Consider the following 18,235-nt stretch of genomic DNA (forward strand, 5'->3'; position numbering starts at 1 on the left):
TGGATGCCATTTGGAGATGCGATGCGTTTCCTCGCCCCAGGAGGACCTGTCTTGTTCAGGTGTGCCCTAACAACCGTAGAACGCCCTGCACAGGGGGCGTCTCCACGTTGGAGCCTTTTAAGTCGGCACCGAGTGAGGAAAGTGGGGAGCTGGACAGTGAACGTCACCAGGTGGGCGATCCTTGTCCCCAACCCTTGGGACTCCCAGTGGTTGCCGGAGCTCGCTCATGCACTGGGCACGTCATGTGATCACACTCCCCCTGCCCGCCTTGCGTTCTTGCCCGTGCTGTGGACCCGTGGCGATGGGGAGCTTCAAGGGCACGTTTATTTCTGTAGCTACCACAGCGGGCTAGTGCAATATAGAGCAGCTATGATTCAGCGCTGCTGATTTACCAAGGCAGTTAGAGTATGAATACTTGTTTCAATCATATTTGAATTTGTTACAAATGACATTTAATGTCACACTAGGACTGGGATTGGGTAGCCACTAAGGTCACAATTTTATCCTCCTCCTGCTCCCCGTGGTAGACATGGAAGCGATTATTGCCATGTGCAGACACACCTCATTTCGTGCCGTCAGGGCTGGGCGAGATTGTTTTGCAGGTTTAGGATATGTTAGCATGTCGCGTTTCCTTTGAGCAAGGCATGCCTGTAAACGAAGCGCCTGAGTAGGAAGCCCATGGAAGCAAAGGCTCTTCAGCCCTGAAGGCCTCGTGTCCTCTGGCGTCCCTGAGAGACTGACGCCGGGGCTCATTCGGTCGGCAAGTGCTCGCCACGGCCCCTGGCGAGCCGGGCGCTGTGCCGGGGCGGGGCGGGGCGGGGGCGGGCAGGCCTGTGGTCTGCGAGGAGGCAGGATGGACTCACCCTTGGCGACCCTCACACGAAGGCAGGTAGCTGAAACTGGGGACAAGGCATGGCACGTGGGGTGCCGTGGGCTTGCAGAGCCTCGCCTCGTCCGGGGCCGGGCTTCCGGGAGAGTGAGCTCACGCCGACACCCAAGGGAGAGCAGAAAGGTGGTGGCGGCAGAGAGGCCAAGAAGGTGTTCTGGGCAGAGGAGGGGCCGTGAGACGGCACCAAAGCGGGACGAGTGTGGCCCACTGGGGCACCTGGAGCAAGGCTGGTGCCTCGGGGACCTGGGGGCGGGAGAAGGGCCGGCGGGTGGCAGGGCCAGGCGCACATGCTCGATTCTCAGAGGAGTGGGAACCGTTGAATGTTTTTAAGCAGTCTCGATTTTTTTTTTTTTTTAAATCTGTGTGGCAAACGGAACGCAGCAGGCAGGAGAGGACGGAGGGAGGTTTGTCCGCAGTTACGGCTGAGGGTGAGGGTGGCCTTGGGGTCAGTGAGTGGACTTGAGAGCCGGTTTTGAAGACGGATCCCCGAGAAACCCCGATGGACTGGGACGCAGTGGCGGGCGATCCTGGAGTCAGGTGGCGCCAGGTGCCCTCCTGGGGAGCGTGCTGGAGAGGGGCGGAGGCGCCGGGCCTGTCCTCCAGACCCGCTGGGCTCTGGGTCAGGTTTAAATTGTTCCTTCTCTGCAGTGGCAAGCCCCTGAAACGTGGCTGTGCGTTTCCCTCCAGCCAACGGGGTCTCAGATCTGAGCCTGTCCTTTCACAGCACCGGCCTCGCATCTCGTCTCAGTTCCACTTCCCGATTCCCTCCAGATCTCGGGACTGGCATCCGGTGAGAGGTGGCCAGGAGGCGGGAGCGACGCGGGCTGCTGTATGCGGAAGGGCAGCGTGGTCGGTCGCGCCCAAAGGCACAGGCAGCGCCGGGTCCTTCCTTCCTGTGACTCGAGGCTGTGAAGCCTCCACGCTCCCGCGCCGTGAGGGGCCCGCGCCTTCCACGGCCAGCACGCCGCCCACGCGGTCACCCGCCAACTTGCCTCGCCACGGCTGGCTCCCGTGTTCGGCCACGTGCTGAGCGGATAGGGCTGCGGCTGCATTTAGACGTTACTTAATAGCGTCTGGCCGCGGCCCGCACAGCAGCGTGCGGGCACAGCAGAGGGACTGCAGGCAGAAGTCCCCTTCCCTGCTCCTGCCTGCAGGGCCTGGGGGAGGGGACTGAGCTAGCAGGCGGCCAGGTGAGCGCGGGCTGTGACGGCTCCCGTGCAGGTTCTGGGTCTGCGTCCTGTCGCCTCACACACAAGCGATCGCCTCCCTCCGGCAGAGGCCAGAGGCGTAGACGATGACTGCACAGGCGGCAGTTCTGAGGCTTCCGGCGGGCTTTGCCGCATTCTGCCTGTGGCGAGGGCCACCGGTGAACGCGCCACCAAAACCAAACGGTTTCCCGGCACTCGCTGCTTCCTCTTGTCCCTTCTTCCCCTGACTGAAGTGACCTCTTCAGGGCGTGACATTTTCCGCTCCCCTTCTCGAGCTTTGCCTCGTTTTATTTCCTCCTCTCAGGCGCCCCGGCCCCTGTGGCTCCCGCTGGGAGACCTGGCGGGCGTCTCTGCGTGAGCGACGGTGGGTCCCGCGTCCCAGCCACGACGCGTGTCTCGCCCCAGAGCTAGCGTGCAGCCACGTCGCTGGCCTTACGCGTGACGAGGGGTGACGCGTATCGCTTGAAGTGGTGACAGCCCCGCTGCGTCGCCGTCTCAGGTTCATCCGTGGCGCCTCCTGTAGGCGGGTCTCGGGCGCCGCAGAGGAAGGAGGCCGCGCTGCGAGGCTCTGCGTCCCGGCAGTTCACAGCCAGCCCCCGCTTCGTCCTCGGTGTTTCTCAGCGCCGTGCGAGGCGCCGTGAATTACTCTGGTAGCTTTTCCGGAACGGCCGACCGGCTTCCCCACGTCTCGGGGCACGGCGGAGGCAGAGGAGCCGAGGCCCTGGTGAGCGCTGGAGGGCGGAGGCCGGGCTGGGTGTGGGAGGGAAGGGATCGGGCAGGGATCCCAGACTCCCGAAGCCACCATGTGGCCCCAGAGCACGTGCTCTCGGGACCTTCCCAAGAAGGATTTGGGTTTCCTCTGCACCCCGTGAAGGGCGGGGCCTCCCCGCCTCCTGTTCTGGCTCTGGCCTGCGCCGGACGGGTCGGGGGAGGCCTGCGGCCCGGTTCCCAGACGCCCAGTTCCCTGTGAGGAGCAGCCGGCACTGCCCTTGTCGGGAATAGTTTTGGGCGGTTAGAGTCTGTCGAGGTCAGGTAGCGTATGCGAGGAGAGGATTTGGAGTCGGGGGGCCCTGGATTTGAACCCCTGCTCCAGACTTACTGGCTGTGTGACCCCCAGCCTCATCCACCTCTTAACCTGTGTCCTCATGAGCAAGTTAAGTGACCCTGGACCCCGTACTGGGCGTAGCTCGCTCGGGTGCCAGGCGTGGTACCAGCGCACACACCAAGGTGCTCAGGAGGCAGAGGCTTCTGTCCCTGCACTCGGGCCTCACTGCGGTGACCGGGATGTGGACCCCCACGGTCCCCGCAGGCTCCATTGGTTTCCTCCTGCTCCCTCCCGGAGGAGTGCCACCCTCTGCACCCAGAGCCCCGCAGGGCGGGCAGCGGGCAGCTCCCTCTCCCAGCTGACCACCCTGGGACCCTCGTCATCAGGGACAGCAACCAGGCTGTGTTTCCCACAGGTCACCTGGATGTCAGCATGGCAGCCACAAACCTGGAGAACCAGTTACACAGTGCGCAGAAGAACCTCTTATTCCTGCAGCGGGAGCACGCCAGCACGCTCAAGGGGCTGCACGCCGAGATCCGGCGACTGCAGCAGCACTGCACAGGTACCCTGGGGTGGGCGGGGCCGCGGACAGACGGCCAGCTGTGGCACGGCAGGGCCTGTCGTCAGGACACGGGGGCCGGAGGAGAAGCCAGCCAGGCCAGCTCCCCCAGCTCCCCGTCCTCGCAGGGGTCCACGTGAACGTGTTGCATAATGGAAACGCACCGAGCCAGAGCCGAAAAGCCTTTTCTTGGCATACTGAAGACTTAAAGGATTAAAATACAATGGCTAGAACTTACAGTGCGTTTGGAAAGGATAACTAAGATGTAGTGTATAGAGCAAGCCGCTCCCTAATCGTGGATCGTTGGGATGTGTGTTTTGGGGGAAGGGGGCATGGGGGCTCCTGGGGGCAAGGAGGGTCCCCTCTTAACCCTAGTAAGGACAGTGGCCGCTGATACCCCGTGCTGTTCTCACGCATGCCTCTGAGGCGGCCAAAGCCTGCTCTGTCTGGGCACGACTTGCTGCCTAATCGTGGGAGTCGGTTCTGCATTCTCAGAGCCGATGAAGGTTTTGAGATGTACCCTAACAGAACTAATGTATAAAATTTCCTTTTTAGATTTGACATACGAACTGACAGTCAAAAGTTCTGAACAGACAGGTAAGAACTCCTCCCCAAAAGGTAATCACAGTATCGTTTCCTTTTGTGGTTTGTGTCGGTGCCATTTGTTTTCACTAGTTACACACTTAAAAGAAAATACAGGTGCTATGGAGAGTCCACATTGGCAAGAGCTGGCTAAGAAAAGATGAGAGGGATGTTTGGACCCCTCAGTGACAGAAGTGGGTATCAGCAGGCAGGGGGAGGAGTGGTTTTATTTTCTTTTGATTGATACCTGTCTTTGGAATGTCTGTTACACGCTTTTCTGGATTCTCTGACTTCTCTGCAATGAATATGTGCTTCTGGTGTGACCAGGACATAAAAATAGATGTGATTTGAACCCAAATAGTGGAAAAGGAATGGCAGTGCTAGGCAGAACGCCACCACCGCCCAGCCCCGTCCCGCAGCCTAGCGAGGGGCCTGGTGCTCTCTGAGCACCGCTGGGTGAGTGGCACAACACTAGGTGGCCCCCGGGGACCGGTGACCATCTTTCTCTGGACTACAGTCCCAGAAATGCTTCCCCCAACCAGAATCCTCTAGAATATCAGGGAACCACAAAGGATGAGAGACAGAAACTGGGCCTTCCCAGGGCCCCCTGTGCCTGTGGGAATAGCGGACTCCCCAGAACAGGGTGGAGATGCAGAGAACGCGGGGTCTGCATCTGGGGCAAGGTGCGTCTTGCTAAATAGGCTCCACGGGGGCAGTTATTATTCATGAGAGTGTCCACTCCCTTGTAAAAGACATGGCCTATTTGCAGAGTCTTGGCGGATTAGCGAGCACCGAGTTTTCCATTGGCGTTACTCATATTACAGTCTCCTAAGTGCTCCTTTCAGGAGCCAAGAAGTCTATTTGTCTGCGTGTGGTGGAGAAGGCACGGTCAGACTGCTTGGGCCTTGGGACAGGAGCCGCCCTCAGGAGTCCCTGTGTAGAGGCAGACCACCAGGGTGCTATCCCGCAGCCCCTGAGGCTAGGGAGCTCCGCGTCCAGGAGATTTCAACCTGGAGTTGGGGGCCCCAGCCTCCACCCCTGCCATAACCAAAGCCTCGAAAGGAGCTGTCCGTCATGAAAACCAGGGTGTCCCACTCCCGTCCCTCTTGGCCCAGGCTAATCTGCACAGGCACACTTCCTGCCCTTTGGCGGCTCCAGTTGAGGTTCTCAACCCTGCACCCCAAGGCCACCTGCCCCCGTGGTGTGGTCCTCGCAGCAGCAGTGGGGTCCCGGAGGTAGCAGTTTGCAGGAGCATCTCAGCGCCGAGGCCGAGAAAGCCCCTCGGGCAGTTCTGGTGGGGCGTCCGCCCTTCCCCGTGGCGAGAGTCATCGCTTTACCTTGGTGCGCCCAACCTCACCCAGTCCTAAGAAGCTGTAGGACACAGGTTAAAAGTATAGACTCCTGGATTCCAAAAGTCTGGGAGGGAGCCTGGGAATCTGTATGTTTAAAAAGTGCTGTAGGCCAGATGCAGTGGCTCACACCTGTAATCCCAGCACTCTGGGAGGCCAAGATGGAAGGATCACTTGAGGCCGGGCGTTCAAGACCAGCCTGGGCAACACAGGGAGACACTGTCTCTACAAAAGATTTAAAAATTAGCCGGGCATGGTGGTGCATGCCTATAGTCCCAGCTACTCTGGAGGCTGAGGCAGGAGGATCGCTTGAGCCCAGGAGTTTGAGGCTACCATGAGCTAGGCTGACGCCACTGCACTCCAGCCTGGGCAACAGTACGAGACCCCATTTCGTCAAATAATGCTGCAGGGATGTAGTGCTCATGCAGGCTGGGAAGTACTGCTTTCAGTGACAGAGCAGTTGCTGCTATCAGCTCAGTGTATGTACAGCTTTGATGGGGAGAGTGGAATTTCTGGCAAGGGCGTGTGGAGAGGAAGAGGTGGAGTGGAGCTTCCTATAAAAAGTGGAAAGTTGGCAGAACAGGAGGTGCTGATTTGCAGAAAGGACAGTAGGAGAGCAGCTCTCCAGAGTGGGGACAGAGCAGCGCCAGCTCCTTGCCCCAGTGGCACCTGCTCAGTCAGGGCCAGCAAGCATCAGTGCAGAGCCAAGGCCACCCGGGAGGAAAAGGACAGCTAGGATGGTAAGGGACAGCCAAAAAGAACACCCGCTACTCAACATTCAGTCTCTGCTCTGACTGGGAGCAGCCGTGTGGCTTTTGGCCAGTTCTTTAACGTCTCTGAACCTGCGTCGTCTGACAGACACCCACAAACGCTAGTCCCGCCTGACCACGCGGGCCTCCTGCCTTCCCGCACTGCCCCGCCTCTGCCCTTCAGAGGGCGCGAGCGAAGCCAGGGGGGGCGTTGCTCTCAAGCGCCCAGATGCCCGCCGGCCCCGCACAGCACCCGAGGGAGGAAAAGCCCAGACGTTCACGCCTGGCCGGGCACGTGGCCGAAGGCCCGAGGTTGCAGACCTTCCTCCAGCTGAGCGAGGGTGCGACGGCACACTCGGATCGTCGCCCCACGGGCCTCGGGAAGAGCCCTGGGTGCCGAGCCCGAGCTGGCGTGCCCAAGTCAGCATTTCTGCTCGCAGGGGCCAGCCCCGGTGGCCAGGCTCCTGGGTCTCACAGGTGGATTTAGAGTCCTGTGTTCGTCTCTGTCACTCTTTTCACCTCTGCAACTGTTTCAGAATCCGTTTTTGTTGTGGGGGGAGAAAAGCCTTATGAAAAACAGTATTGCAGACACCCTTTCCAGGGAGGTCATTTGCTGACATTAAGGACGCACTCGCGCACACACACGGACGTGGTTTTCAGAAATGCAAACAGTCACTAGTGTGCAATGGTTCGACCTCTGCTCAACATCATGGGGTGACACGTGTTCAGTATGCTCCTTGACTCACGATGGGGCTAAGTCTGGATAAACGCGTTGGCAGTTGAAAATACCGACGGTACACTTTCCCTGAATGGTATTTCGGCCTACACAGGATGTATGGTGACATGACCCCATCCTAAGTCGAGGAGCACCTGTGTGTGGTCGCCTCCAGCGCGCTCGCCATGTGCCCGCACAAAACCAGTCAGGGCAGCCGCGGGGCCTCGGGAAGCTCCAGGTCTGGCTGGCAGTGTGTCCCAGAAGCCGCAGCTCGGGCAGGTGCGAATGCAGGAGAGTCAGACAGAGGCTCGGGGGGACGTCCAGCACAGCCCACGGGCTGGTGAGTTTTGTCCGAGGAGACTGGGCGCATCTGGAGTTAGGCCAGGGAGGAAGTTAGCTGAAGACAGAGCGAGGGGCGGGCTCGGGCGGCGGGCGCTGCCTGTGTGGGGTGGGTGCCGCGGGACACCGAGGAGCCATCTGTGAACGGGGGAGGAGAACGTTTAGAGGGTGGCCGCTCTTGCTAACTGCTAGATGGAGTGGAGGGAAGACAGAGGGGCTGCAGCACGGCCAGGAGGCGGGCGCAGGGAGGGGTCAGAGCAGGGATGAGTCCCGGAGCGCTGCCGGACACACGCAGAGGGCAGGGAAGGGCGAGAGGTGGCCGCAGAACATCTGGGTTTGGTCTGGCAGGAAGATGGAGGGGGAAGGGGAGCGGCTGTCTAGAGTTGAGGGATGTGTCTGGCATCACTGGCAGAACTGGAGCTCAGGACCCTGACTGGGGAGTGGACGCTGAAGGTGAGTTCCCTATCAGTAAGGAAGAATCTAGAAAGGATGTCCTGGGGCCCAGGTGAGGAGGAAGGCCAGCCAGGCAGTGAGGATGAGCAGGGTGGTGGCACCGGCCCCAGAGCCAAAGGCGCTAAGTGCAGCCAGCAGGTGTGAGGCGCAGGTGGCTGGGGACAGGCCTGCCAGTCACTGCAGCAGCGGGAGCAGGGGGGAGGCTGACGTGTGGCTGTGGGTGGGGTGGGGGCAGGCACAGAGGGACGGCTGGTGTCAGGGTGGGTGCGGGTCCAAGGACGCCTCCCTGTCCGAGCAGGAGCGAGTGAGGACAAAAGGCAGTGAGAGGAGACCGGAAGCAAAGGAAAGGCAACAGCCTGACCTTCCTGCGCCTCTGAGCTGCAGAGTTTTTGTGCTCTAGACGCGGAGGATTCTTTCTGCATTTGAGTTTCAAAACAGTGCTTTGACTGCAGCAGGCAATTAGTAAGCACCACCCGAGCAGACACGGCCGGGCCGGCGCAGTCCGAGTGCCGGTGAGCTCAGCTCTGAGGCTGCCTGCTGGGCCTTGAGCGCTGCGCAGTGTGGAGTCGTGGTCCCGCGCGCTGAGCCAGAGCTGTGGGCCGGAGCGGGCCTGGCAACCGGCCTGCCCGCGCCGTCGCCGCCCCTCACTGGCTCCTCTGCTTCTCCTAGATGGGTGTTCCAGAAGCGGCGAGCTGCAGCAGCGGTGCGAGGCGCTGGAGGCGCAGCTGAAGGCCAGGGAGGCGGAGAACGCGGAGCTGCTGCGGGAGCTGGAGCAGAAGGCGGCGGCGGCCGCGGTGCTGGAGCACACCCTGCGCGAGCGCGAGCGCAAGTACCTGGAGGAGCTGAAGGCCAAGAGCCACGCGCTGAGCCTGCTGTCGGGCGAGCTGGAGCAGCGCGCGGGCACCGTCGCCTACCTGACGGCGCAGCTGCACGCCGCCAAGAAGAAGCTGGCGAGCTCCAGCGGGACCTCGGACGCCAGCCCGTCGGGGAGCCCCGTGCTGGCCAGCTACAAGCCGGCGCCCCCCAAGGACAGGCTGCCCGAGACGCCGCGCCGCCGCATGAAGAAGAGCCTGTCGGCGCCCCTGCACCCGGAGTTCGAGGAGGTCTACAGACTCGGGGCCGAGAGCCGGAAGCTGCTCCTGCGGGAACCGGTGGACGCCATGCCCGACCCCACGCCGTTCCTGCTGGCCCGGGAGTCCGCCGAGGTGCACCTCAGGGAGCGGCCGCTCATCCCGCCCATCGCCTCCGAGCGCAGCGGCGAGCAGCACAAGGCCCACGTGGGGGTGGCCCACCGCATCCACCACGCGGCCCCGCCCCCGCCGCCGGCGCCGGCGCAGCCCGAGGTGGAGACGCTGGCGGTGGACCAGGTGAACGGGGGCAAGGCGGCGCGGAAGCAGCCCGGCACGGACAGAACTGTGTGAGCCGCCGCGCGCACCGTGAGCACTGCTAGGAAGCTCAGCCGCACTCTTGTTTTGCCCCACGCATGCCAAATTGTTTTCAGACCTGTCCGACTCTCCTCCTCTTGCCCTCTTACACCAGACTACGACCGAGCCCTGCTACAGAAGACGCAGTCCCCAGCCGCGGCCAGACACCTGCGTGCCGGTCGCTTGCTTCTACCCACTCCGCGTCCGTGAAGCGCGCCCGCGCCCGGCCGTGCTCTGCTCGACACAGCCTCACGCCGAACCGCAAAGTCCGGGCAACACACGCCAGCCTCCCCTGGGCTCCAGGGCAGCCCGTCCCAAGCAGCCCCGCTCCCCCCCCCCCGACAGCCCCGTCCCGCGCGGCGCCCACCACCGAGCAGCTGTGTGTGTAGCTCAAGGAACTAAATAAGATGACGATGCTCCGCAAAGCACCGCAACCTGAATGTGTGTTCATATTTTTTTTTGTTAGGTTTATCCAAAATGTTTAAGATCCCAACAAACTTTATTTTCTAAACCTGCCTTCTTTCTGTTTTTTGTGTCTTTCATTAAACCACCTGAGGGAGGGCTGGAAGGAGATTGTGGAGAGACGGAGAAATAGCAGGTCCCCAGCGGTGACTACCACCTTCTCACCACCCTTCTGTCCTCAGCCCAGCCACCCCTCGCCACCGGCCAGCCTCATGGTACACAGAGGGAAGGGGCGTCCAGTGGCTATAGGTTCCAAGGCTGTGCCTGACCCCACACAAACTCAGGCAGGTTGGGGGAGCAACTCAGGCAGGAATTAAACCCAAGCTCAGCAGCCACACTGGCAGGTCAGAGCCAAAGGAGCTGGGGCCAGAGATTTCTGGAATGGGGAGAAGTGACTGCAGTGAGCCTGGCCACTTCTGCTCTGTGCACCGTCAGGCCAGCCTGCCACCAGCTGGGGGTCTGGGCTCTGCCTGAAATCCCGCCCCCAGCAGCCTCCACCTTCTGAGTGGACAGCTCTTGCCAAAAAGGAGAGACAGACCCGGGTTGTCAAACGCCCCTTCAGAAATTGACATTAGGACTGTCACTTGGGCCAGGCACTTCTGCTTAGTCAAATGTTTCCTCTGAGAATGAAAACAACACCTCTTGAAATGCTCTCTAGTATTTACTTTTTGAATATATAGAGTCCTAAAGAAAGGAGTTTAAAAAAAACATTTGGGTTAATTTGTATGAAGAGAGATTTAAATAACTGATTTCCAATGTAAGGAAGATCATTGTCAGTTCCCTCCTGCCCCTTGAGAGACCACAAGAAATGACAGCGGACATCACCGTCCTCCGCCGGTCCCCAGAGCATCCGCCGCCACCAGACTGGGGTTCAGTGTCCAGCCTTCTCTGCCCGGCGGTCAGTCGGAATTGAGGGTGAGGCACACCCCTTGTAGCACCCAGTGAGAAATGTGCTTCGTGGTAAAGAGATCGGCTTCAAAGACCAAGCCAACGCCCATGGCGTTCCTTCTCATGGAGGTGGTGTACACGGGGGTCCGGAAGGTATTCTGCAAGGGAAAGGCAGGTGAGAAGCCCCCGGGGAGAGGGAAGGCTCACTAACCTGAGGGCGGGGCCTCGAGCAAGGCTGCGCCGAGAACGCAGGCGTGGCCGAGGCTCCCTGCTCGGCCGTCCCCTGCCCAGCCAGTGGGGACTGGGCTCACACAGACACTCGTGTTGACAGTGCCAGGGTCCCAGCCAGAGCGAAGTAGACAGCGCCTGCTGTCCACACCAGGTGTGACCACTTTGTAATCCAAGCCATGTCGCCGAGTGTCACACGGGCGGGAGTCTCTCCTTAGTCTAGACCACAGGGTCTAAACTGGAACCTGGCACTTGTGGAATGATCACACACATGTGCCTCTGTGCATCTTGCTGCAAGTGGCGCCACAGCTTTTGTCACATCTCCAAGGCTTCCCTGGCCCACAGAGGTTAAGAGCCCCCGTTTTAAAAGGCACAGCCACCGGACACCACCCCAGCCACCTGACACCACCCCTGCCATCACTGCCGTGGTGCTGGGGCCAGAGCCGGAGCCGAGGGAGCCAGCCTCACCTGCAGCTTGAGGCGATGGGCTTCGATGGGGATGATCTTGAGGATAGGCAGGTCCACAACCAGCACCTTGGGTTTGCTCTTGACCAGACACCCCTTCTCTATGTCCCAGTCGGCACCTTCCAGGTACAGTCCCGAGACAAAGCACCCTAGAGGTACGGGGAAGAGACCGGCTGTGTGCGGAGGCGCCCGCTGCCGGCTGCCACGCGCACACAGGCCACCGACAAGCCCCCTTCCCGAGGTGCCAGGGGAACACACACCCAGGCCTTTCTCCATCATTTCTGTCCTGCCCACCTTCCCTTTCTAGGGGGACAGTGCAGACAGGAGACACTGCAGACCCCATGATGTTCCCTGTGGCCCCAGAAGGTGGACGAGGGGCGTCTCTCCCCAGCAGGGCCCGTCAGATCCTCCCCGCTCCCCGAGAATGTGGCATCAGGCATCCGACGCAGATCACCTGGGCCCTCAGGCTACAAAGACAAGCGGCAGAGTCAGTGGGCACCACGGCAGCCCCAGCTCCCCGTGAGCCAGGCGGCTCGGCACTGGGAAGCTGAGCCTTGCGGGGAGAGAGCTGGCTCTGGGGAAGAGGGCCCAGCGGACGCACAGAGCAGCAGAGGAGAGGACGATCCTTTGGCCCCAGAGTGAGTGGCAGCCCGGACACTTGCCCGTTCCCCCGAGAGCCAGCGGGACTCCCGCAGCTGGGACCCGTGAGAGGCCCCGAGTCTTTACGGAGAGCCCTGCTCCCTGAGCTAGCTCAGGAGCGCGTTTGTTCCTTGCAGTCAAATGGCCTCTGGGACAACATGCCCCGGGAAACAATCGTCTCCAGCTATGATTCGCAGAGTCAGTAACCGACGTCTAAGGGACCTGAGGTGACAGCATAATTTAATGGTTCCCACCAAGCAGCTCCACACTGCGCTCTGGCGCCCGTGCCCCCGGCCCCATCAAAGTTCACAGGGAAGCCACCCCGCGACCTAATGCTCAGCAAGGAAGCTTCTGGCCTCGGGGCTCATTCCCCACTGAGGAGCAGAGTGAACGCGGTTCCGTCTGCCCCAAGCAGCCCGGATCTCAAGGGAGAAGGTGAAAGAGAGACTTAGGTGTTCACCCGCAGGGCTGGCAAGGCACGGGCAGTGCACACACATATCTGCAGCAGTCTGGCTTTCCGACGTGGCCTGGTGCACCCTGTCCTCATCCCTTTGAATTGAGGATGCCTCGGGGACAGAAACCCCAAATGAGAGCCTGTGGCCCTTAACAAGCTCCCTGTACCTTGTCCTGCCCGCTCATTCACTTCGTCTGCATCTTGGAACTTGGTCACTTGCGTGAACAAGGTGGAACGGTCCAGAGGCCAGCCGTTCTTCCGGCAGGTGGCCTGCACCAGGGCCGTGAGGTAGGACTCCGGGATGTGCAGCCCCGAGAGCCACATCACGCTGGGCTCGCTCTCGGTGACCTGGAGAGAGAGGGGAGGCACGTGGTGGGCGCCCAGCACTGCCCACTCACGCCAGGGCCCACGCTGGCCGTAGCAGTGCGGCTCGTGGGGAAACACGCATTTCATCCTGGTTGCAAAACGATGGTGTCGGCACCGTCGGCAGCCCACTTGGGAAAAGCAAACTGATCCCGTCCAGATGGATCAAGGATTTAGACATAAAAATAAAACCACAAAAGTACTGAATCAGATCTCCAGTGAATGTCCTCATAGTCATAGAGTGGGAAATGCAAAGCCTAGAAGCCATTAAAAAAAATTAAAGACCGATACATTTGACGACATAAAAATTTAAACCTTTTCTACGGAGAAAACAGCATAAGCAAAGTCAAGACTTGTGACAAGCTGGGAGAAATATTTGCAACGCCAGCAGACAAAGGGCTAATGTCTTTGACACACAAAGAGCTCTCAAACATGAATGGAAAAGATGGCGACCTCCGTAAAAATGACACTGAGATGTGAAAAGACAGTTCACAGAAAAAGAAACAAAACGTAAGCGTGTGACTCAGCCTCCCCATAGCTGAGGAAATGCAGAGCAAAACAGTGGATGCCGTCTCTCGCCTGTCACGCAGGCAGTGATCCAGAACATTAGGGATGCACAGTGTCGCAGAAGGGCGAGGAGAGAAACACCCCCCACCCCTCTCGCATGCTGTGGTTTCAACTTCTCTAGAGAGCCATCTGATGCGACCCACCAAAAGTTGAAATGCATACACTCTCTGATCCAACCGCAGTGGTGGAATTTGCCCACGGAATATGCTCATGCATATTCATAGGCATGCGCATCAGAATGTTGTTTGTACCAGCAAAAAAAAAAAAAAAAAAAAAAGATACAGTAACCACCTAAACATCCATTGTAGGCGGAAGGATATGGAATATGAATAAAGTGTAATATTCTAAAAAGAATGAGTTAGATCTATATGTACTAATATGGAACAATTGCCAAGAGATACGCTCAGATAACATAATCAAGTGTGTATAGTATACTTTGAAGTTTTAAAAACAGGCCGGGCGCGGTGGCTCACGCCTATAATCCTAGCACTCTGGGAGGCCGAGGTGGGAAGATCGCTTGAGCTCAGGAGTTTGAGGTTGCAGCAAGCTATGATGATGCCACTACACTCTAGCCGGGACAAAAAGAAAAAAAAAAGTCTTAAAAACAGAAAAGGAAAAACAGAAGATACAGATCTGCTTATAGAATCTGAGAACGTTTCTAGAGCATCCAATAAGCTGTAGCGGAGGTTCCCCTGGGGACGGGGTGGGGTGTGGGGGGTTGGGGGAGTCCACGCTGACCCTCGAGCTGGCAGGCAGGGAGTGCAGGATCCCTCACCCACAGCGTGTACTGGCTGAACCGCCGCAGGAAGTAGACCATCCAGTTTCCAAGGGTCTTCAAGGTGTCGGGGGCCAGCTTTCTCCAGATGTTAGGGATACTCCCAATAAAGAGCGCCCTGGCCACATCATCCAACTCACTGCTCATTCCAACTTCTCCAGCCAAGGCCTACGGGGGACAAGGGCAAGCGGGCGAGGCTGCGTCAGACACCGGGCACCGCACGGAGGCAGGCGTCCGCACGCCAGAATCACGCTCACCCTCTGCAGCTCGGCCAGAGACTTGGTCATGCGCCTCAGGAGCTTGTTGAAGCGCTCCAGCTCCTGCAGCAGCACCACGGACGTGGGCGAGATCACGGCGCCCAGGTGCTTCCTGACCAGGTCCAAGTCGAAGAGCTTGGGCATCTTGTTCTCTATGTCCTTGGCCACTTGGCCAATGTAATCATCGCGGCTGACGCCGCTGCTGGATTCCCCTGAAACAGGACGCTTTTTAGAGAGAGCAAGTCGTCTGCGTGCGGCGCAGGGCCTCCGGAGCCTCCCGGCTCTGGGAAGGGCACAGCGACACGGGACGGCTCCGGGAACCAACCAGGGGCACCCGTGCGGGCGCCGGGAGCCCTGATCGGAGTACGCAGCCCTGCGGAGACTCACCCGTCTGAGGCTGCAGCTCCAGCAGGTGCGCCCACATGTCTCGCGCCGCCTGCGTGTAGTAGCCGATCTCGGCGTTGGAGTGAAGGCCAAACACTTCGGGCGTGTTGGCAAGCGGGAGGGCCTCGATGGCTTCTGTGACCGCGGGGAACAGAGGTGACAGCGTCAAGCCACCTGTGATTTCGGAGGGCCCACGGCCTCAAAAGTCCCCACACGTGCAAGACTAATCTCCGCAGCTTAGTGGGTAACACACGTTTAATTAAAAACTCTGCACCACCACGCCCAGTCCAGCTGCATGTTATTGTTTATGAAAACGGTTCCGTGAGCTTCCTGGCGGCCACGCTGCCCTTCCAGATGGAAGCGGATATGCTACCGTGGTCCAGGACTAACTCTGAACTACCTCTGTCAGCGCTAAGGCCAGGAGGAGCCTGGCGGGCTGCCTGGCAGGTTCACAGACCACGCCTGGCCAAGCCATGGCCCCCAGCAGCAGAAGGGTCACAAGAGCTGCCGAGACAACTGCAGAAACTGAACAGTTTAAATGTGTCGTCTCCCTTAGAAATCGCCTTCAAAATACTTTTTTTTTTTTTTTTGAGACAGAGTCTCACTTTGTTGCCCAGGCTAGAGTGAGTGCCGTGGCGTCAGCCTAGCTCACAGCAACCTCAAACTCCTGGGCTCAAGCAATCCTCCTGCCTCAGCCTCCCGAGTAGCTGGGACTACAGGCATCTGCCACCATGCCCAGCTTATTTTTTCTATATATATTAGTTGGCCAATTAATTTCTTTCTATTTATAGTAGAGATGGGGTCTCACTCTAGGTCAGGCTGGTTTCAAACTCCTGACCTTGAGCAATCCACCCATCTCGGCCTCCTAGAGTGCTACAAAATACTTTTTCATATCTGAGAAATCTCACCCACAAACTTATCCTTCACATCACCAGGAGGGATTTTGTAGTCCACTTCCTTGTTCCAGAAGAAATGGAAGGGCTGGAAAGTATCGAAGATGAAGTCTCCCAGGTACTCGTCCATGTAGATGGTCAGGATGCGGCGGTCAAAGCTGTCGATGGCCCGTCCTCCGTACATGACCTGAAATCCGAGGGGTCGGAGCCAGCCGGGGCAGGCCTGGCGTGTGCACCCCGGGCCCCTTGCTCAAGGAGCAAGACCAAACTTGCCCTTGGTGAGATTCCGGCAGCCCAGCCGCCGTGCAGCTCAAACTTGTCGCCGCGAATAAACTTTCGAGCCGGCGTGTGCGAGGGCACTTGTTCACTGATCGCATGGTGGCTTTGCGGCTTCCCCAGGAACGGAGCCCGAGGTAGTGAGTGGCCTTCACGAGGCCCTGGGGAAATCACCCAAACACACTAAACCACCGAAAAGCCAAAGCCCAAGAAGCCAGAAGCCACTCTTGTCTCCGGAACTGACGTCAGCATCGGACCGCGTGCAGGCCAGCGGGGCTTTCCCGGGAGCTCCGTGTAGTGGTGGCCGCCGTGCCCGACGATGGACCTGAGCCTGGCTGGGCAGGTCCTCGCGGTGCCTGGCCTGAGACGCCGTGTGAATGGCGCTCATGCAGGACAGAGAACCACCAGGACCCGGCGTGAATTCCCGGAGACCTGAGGGGCCTTCGGCGGAAGGGAGCAAGAGGACGGCGAGGCAGCAGCCCCCGCCCCGCGCGGCCGCCCCGGCGCCCCTACCTCGCCGATGAGGTACTTGAGGCTGCCCCACGGGATCCTGGGGTCGTGCTGCTGGAAGGCTTTCGTGAGGTACGTGTTCAGAATCTCCATGCAGACCTAGGAAGGGCGGAGCAGGCTCGGTGACGCACACCCTGCAGCCGCTCCCATCCAGCTCTGCGCTGCCAAGGAGGCGACACCCCCGCGCCAGGGGCGGCCTGGCGGGCAGGGTGGCGCAGCCGCCGGTGCCCACCTGGAAGTCGGACTCGTTGAAGTCGTAGTACACGTTCCAGCCGATCTTGCCGAACTTCCTGCGCTCCAGCACCACGGCGTGGAAGAACGCCAGCACGTAGACCAGCGGCTTGAAGGCCGGGTGCGGGCACTGCTCCAGCATCTCGTGCGAGATCTTGAAGTACGTGGCCCTCATGTTCAGCTTCAGCCCGTTGGGCGGCTCCGTGACAACCTTCAGAGGAGAAGAAAACGGACGGCGGTGGAGACGCGGCTACAGCCGCGAGCAGGTGCAAAACTCGGGCTCCCGGCTTTCCTTCCTCTTCACGGAGCCGCCTGTCCTAGTCCCCAACAGCCCGAGTCTTGGCAGGCCCAGACCAAGACGTGAAAGGTCTAGATGCTGTTCTAGCTCTGTCCCTGCTTGCTGTGACTCTGTGAAGATTCTCTGACCCTTCTGTGAACTGTGGGGTCCTCAAGTATAAAAGGACAGTGTAATAGTTACGTCCCCCTCCACCTGCCAGAGGGCAATGACGAAACCTCTCCAAAAGGGACTCCCTGGAGACTAAATGAGGCACGGACACCACTGGAAACTTCTGCACACAGCCACCACAGGCCGGGGTGGGCCGATTGTGGGCGATGAAGGGGGTTCAGGCAACATGAAGTGCACGAAACTGACCTAGGACCGTGAGGGACATGTGCCCCAGCGGCGAGGGCAGGCCTGGGGTCCCAGCCCCGGCTCAAGACAGCGGCTCCTCTGGGGGGGGGGCGGGATTAGGGGGGCATCCACAGGTTCCTGGTGCACCCTGAGCTTTATTTACGCCCCACCCCCGCCCACGGCGACAGGGCAGTGATCTGAGGAGCAGAGCTGCAGGTGCCCTGGCGTCTGTCCTGGAGCCAGACCTTTAAGGACTTCTGCAGAATCCCGATGGGGAAGCCCCGCGTGGGGTCCGTGGTGAGCCACAGGCGGAAGTCAGGGTGGGGCTTGGTGATCCGTTCCAGGGACTTCTCCAGGTCCTTCAGCCACTTGACCAGGAGGTGGCAGTTCTGCAGCATCAGCCACTGCCCGCGAGCCACCGCCGTCTCCAGCAGCTGCAGGGCCACCTGCGCGGGGAGAGCGGTGGGGGGAGGCGTTGCAGTCCCAAAGCCACAGCAACCCTGGCTCTCCAGAGACCCACTCCCCACGCAGAGTGTCACAGAGAAGTGACAGCCCACTCCAGCAGAAGCCAGAAGCAAGCCGGTGACCCAGGAGCTCCAGGGGGAGCCCCGAGGCCGCCTGTGTGCGCTGGGCTGCGTGCGGCCCGGAGGACGGACGAGCGGCCCGCACCCATCGGCCTCCACAGCCCCGAGAGCTCCAGCCCTCCTCACGGTCACGCCGCACCCCGGGCACCCCCAGAGCAGGGCTGTGGGAGACCAGCTCAAACCCAGCGGCAAGTGGGACCGATCCCGCCACCTTAGGAACTTACGGGCCCTGAGCACAGAGAACAATCGCAGTGTCCCTTCCCAAATGTAACTCAAAGTCCAGACAAGCAAACCCTGGCCTTTGAAATGGCTTAAA

At 59.8% G+C, this 18,235-nt stretch overlaps 2 protein-coding genes across 3 annotated transcripts in view; one reads left to right on the forward strand and one right to left on the reverse strand.

Moving 5' to 3' along the window:
* The window catches only part of CCDC92 (coiled-coil domain containing 92), a 28,898-nt gene extending 19,075 nt beyond the window's left edge, over window positions 1–9,823 (forward strand). The window contains exons 1-4 of one of the 2 annotated variants that reach the window (XM_012782158.3): window positions 2,200–2,821; window positions 3,558–3,704; window positions 4,257–4,298; window positions 8,558–9,823. In XM_012782158.3, coding sequence (XP_012637612.2) covers window positions 3,575–3,704; window positions 4,257–4,298; window positions 8,558–9,309 — 924 coding nt within the window. In that variant the 5' untranslated portion in view covers window positions 2,200–2,821; window positions 3,558–3,574 and the 3' untranslated portion in view covers window positions 9,310–9,823. Of the gene's footprint in view, window positions 1–2,199; window positions 2,822–3,557; window positions 3,705–4,256; window positions 4,299–8,557 lie in introns of those variants that run through there. The other variant, XM_012782157.3, reaches the window with a different exon arrangement.
* Window positions 9,824–9,931: 108 nt separating this feature from the next.
* Window positions 9,932–18,235, reverse strand: part of DNAH10 (dynein axonemal heavy chain 10) — a 123,332-nt gene continuing 115,028 nt past the window's right edge. The window contains exons 70-79 of the mRNA XM_075996477.1: window positions 17,581–17,781; window positions 16,706–16,915; window positions 16,477–16,572; window positions 15,703–15,874; window positions 14,798–14,929; window positions 14,411–14,622; window positions 14,154–14,321; window positions 12,616–12,796; window positions 11,359–11,504; window positions 9,932–10,820 (exon numbers count right to left, since the gene is read on the reverse strand). Of these exons, the coding sequence (XP_075852592.1) occupies window positions 10,674–10,820; window positions 11,359–11,504; window positions 12,616–12,796; window positions 14,154–14,321; window positions 14,411–14,622; window positions 14,798–14,929; window positions 15,703–15,874; window positions 16,477–16,572; window positions 16,706–16,915; window positions 17,581–17,781 (1,665 nt within the window). The 3' untranslated portion in view covers window positions 9,932–10,673. The remainder of the gene's footprint in view (window positions 10,821–11,358; window positions 11,505–12,615; window positions 12,797–14,153; window positions 14,322–14,410; window positions 14,623–14,797; window positions 14,930–15,702; window positions 15,875–16,476; window positions 16,573–16,705; window positions 16,916–17,580; window positions 17,782–18,235) is intronic.

The sequence above is a fragment of the Microcebus murinus genome, chromosome 22 (genome assembly GCF_040939455.1).
Source record: "Microcebus murinus isolate Inina chromosome 22, M.murinus_Inina_mat1.0, whole genome shotgun sequence".
Classification (NCBI taxonomy): domain Eukaryota; kingdom Metazoa; phylum Chordata; class Mammalia; order Primates; family Cheirogaleidae; genus Microcebus; species Microcebus murinus.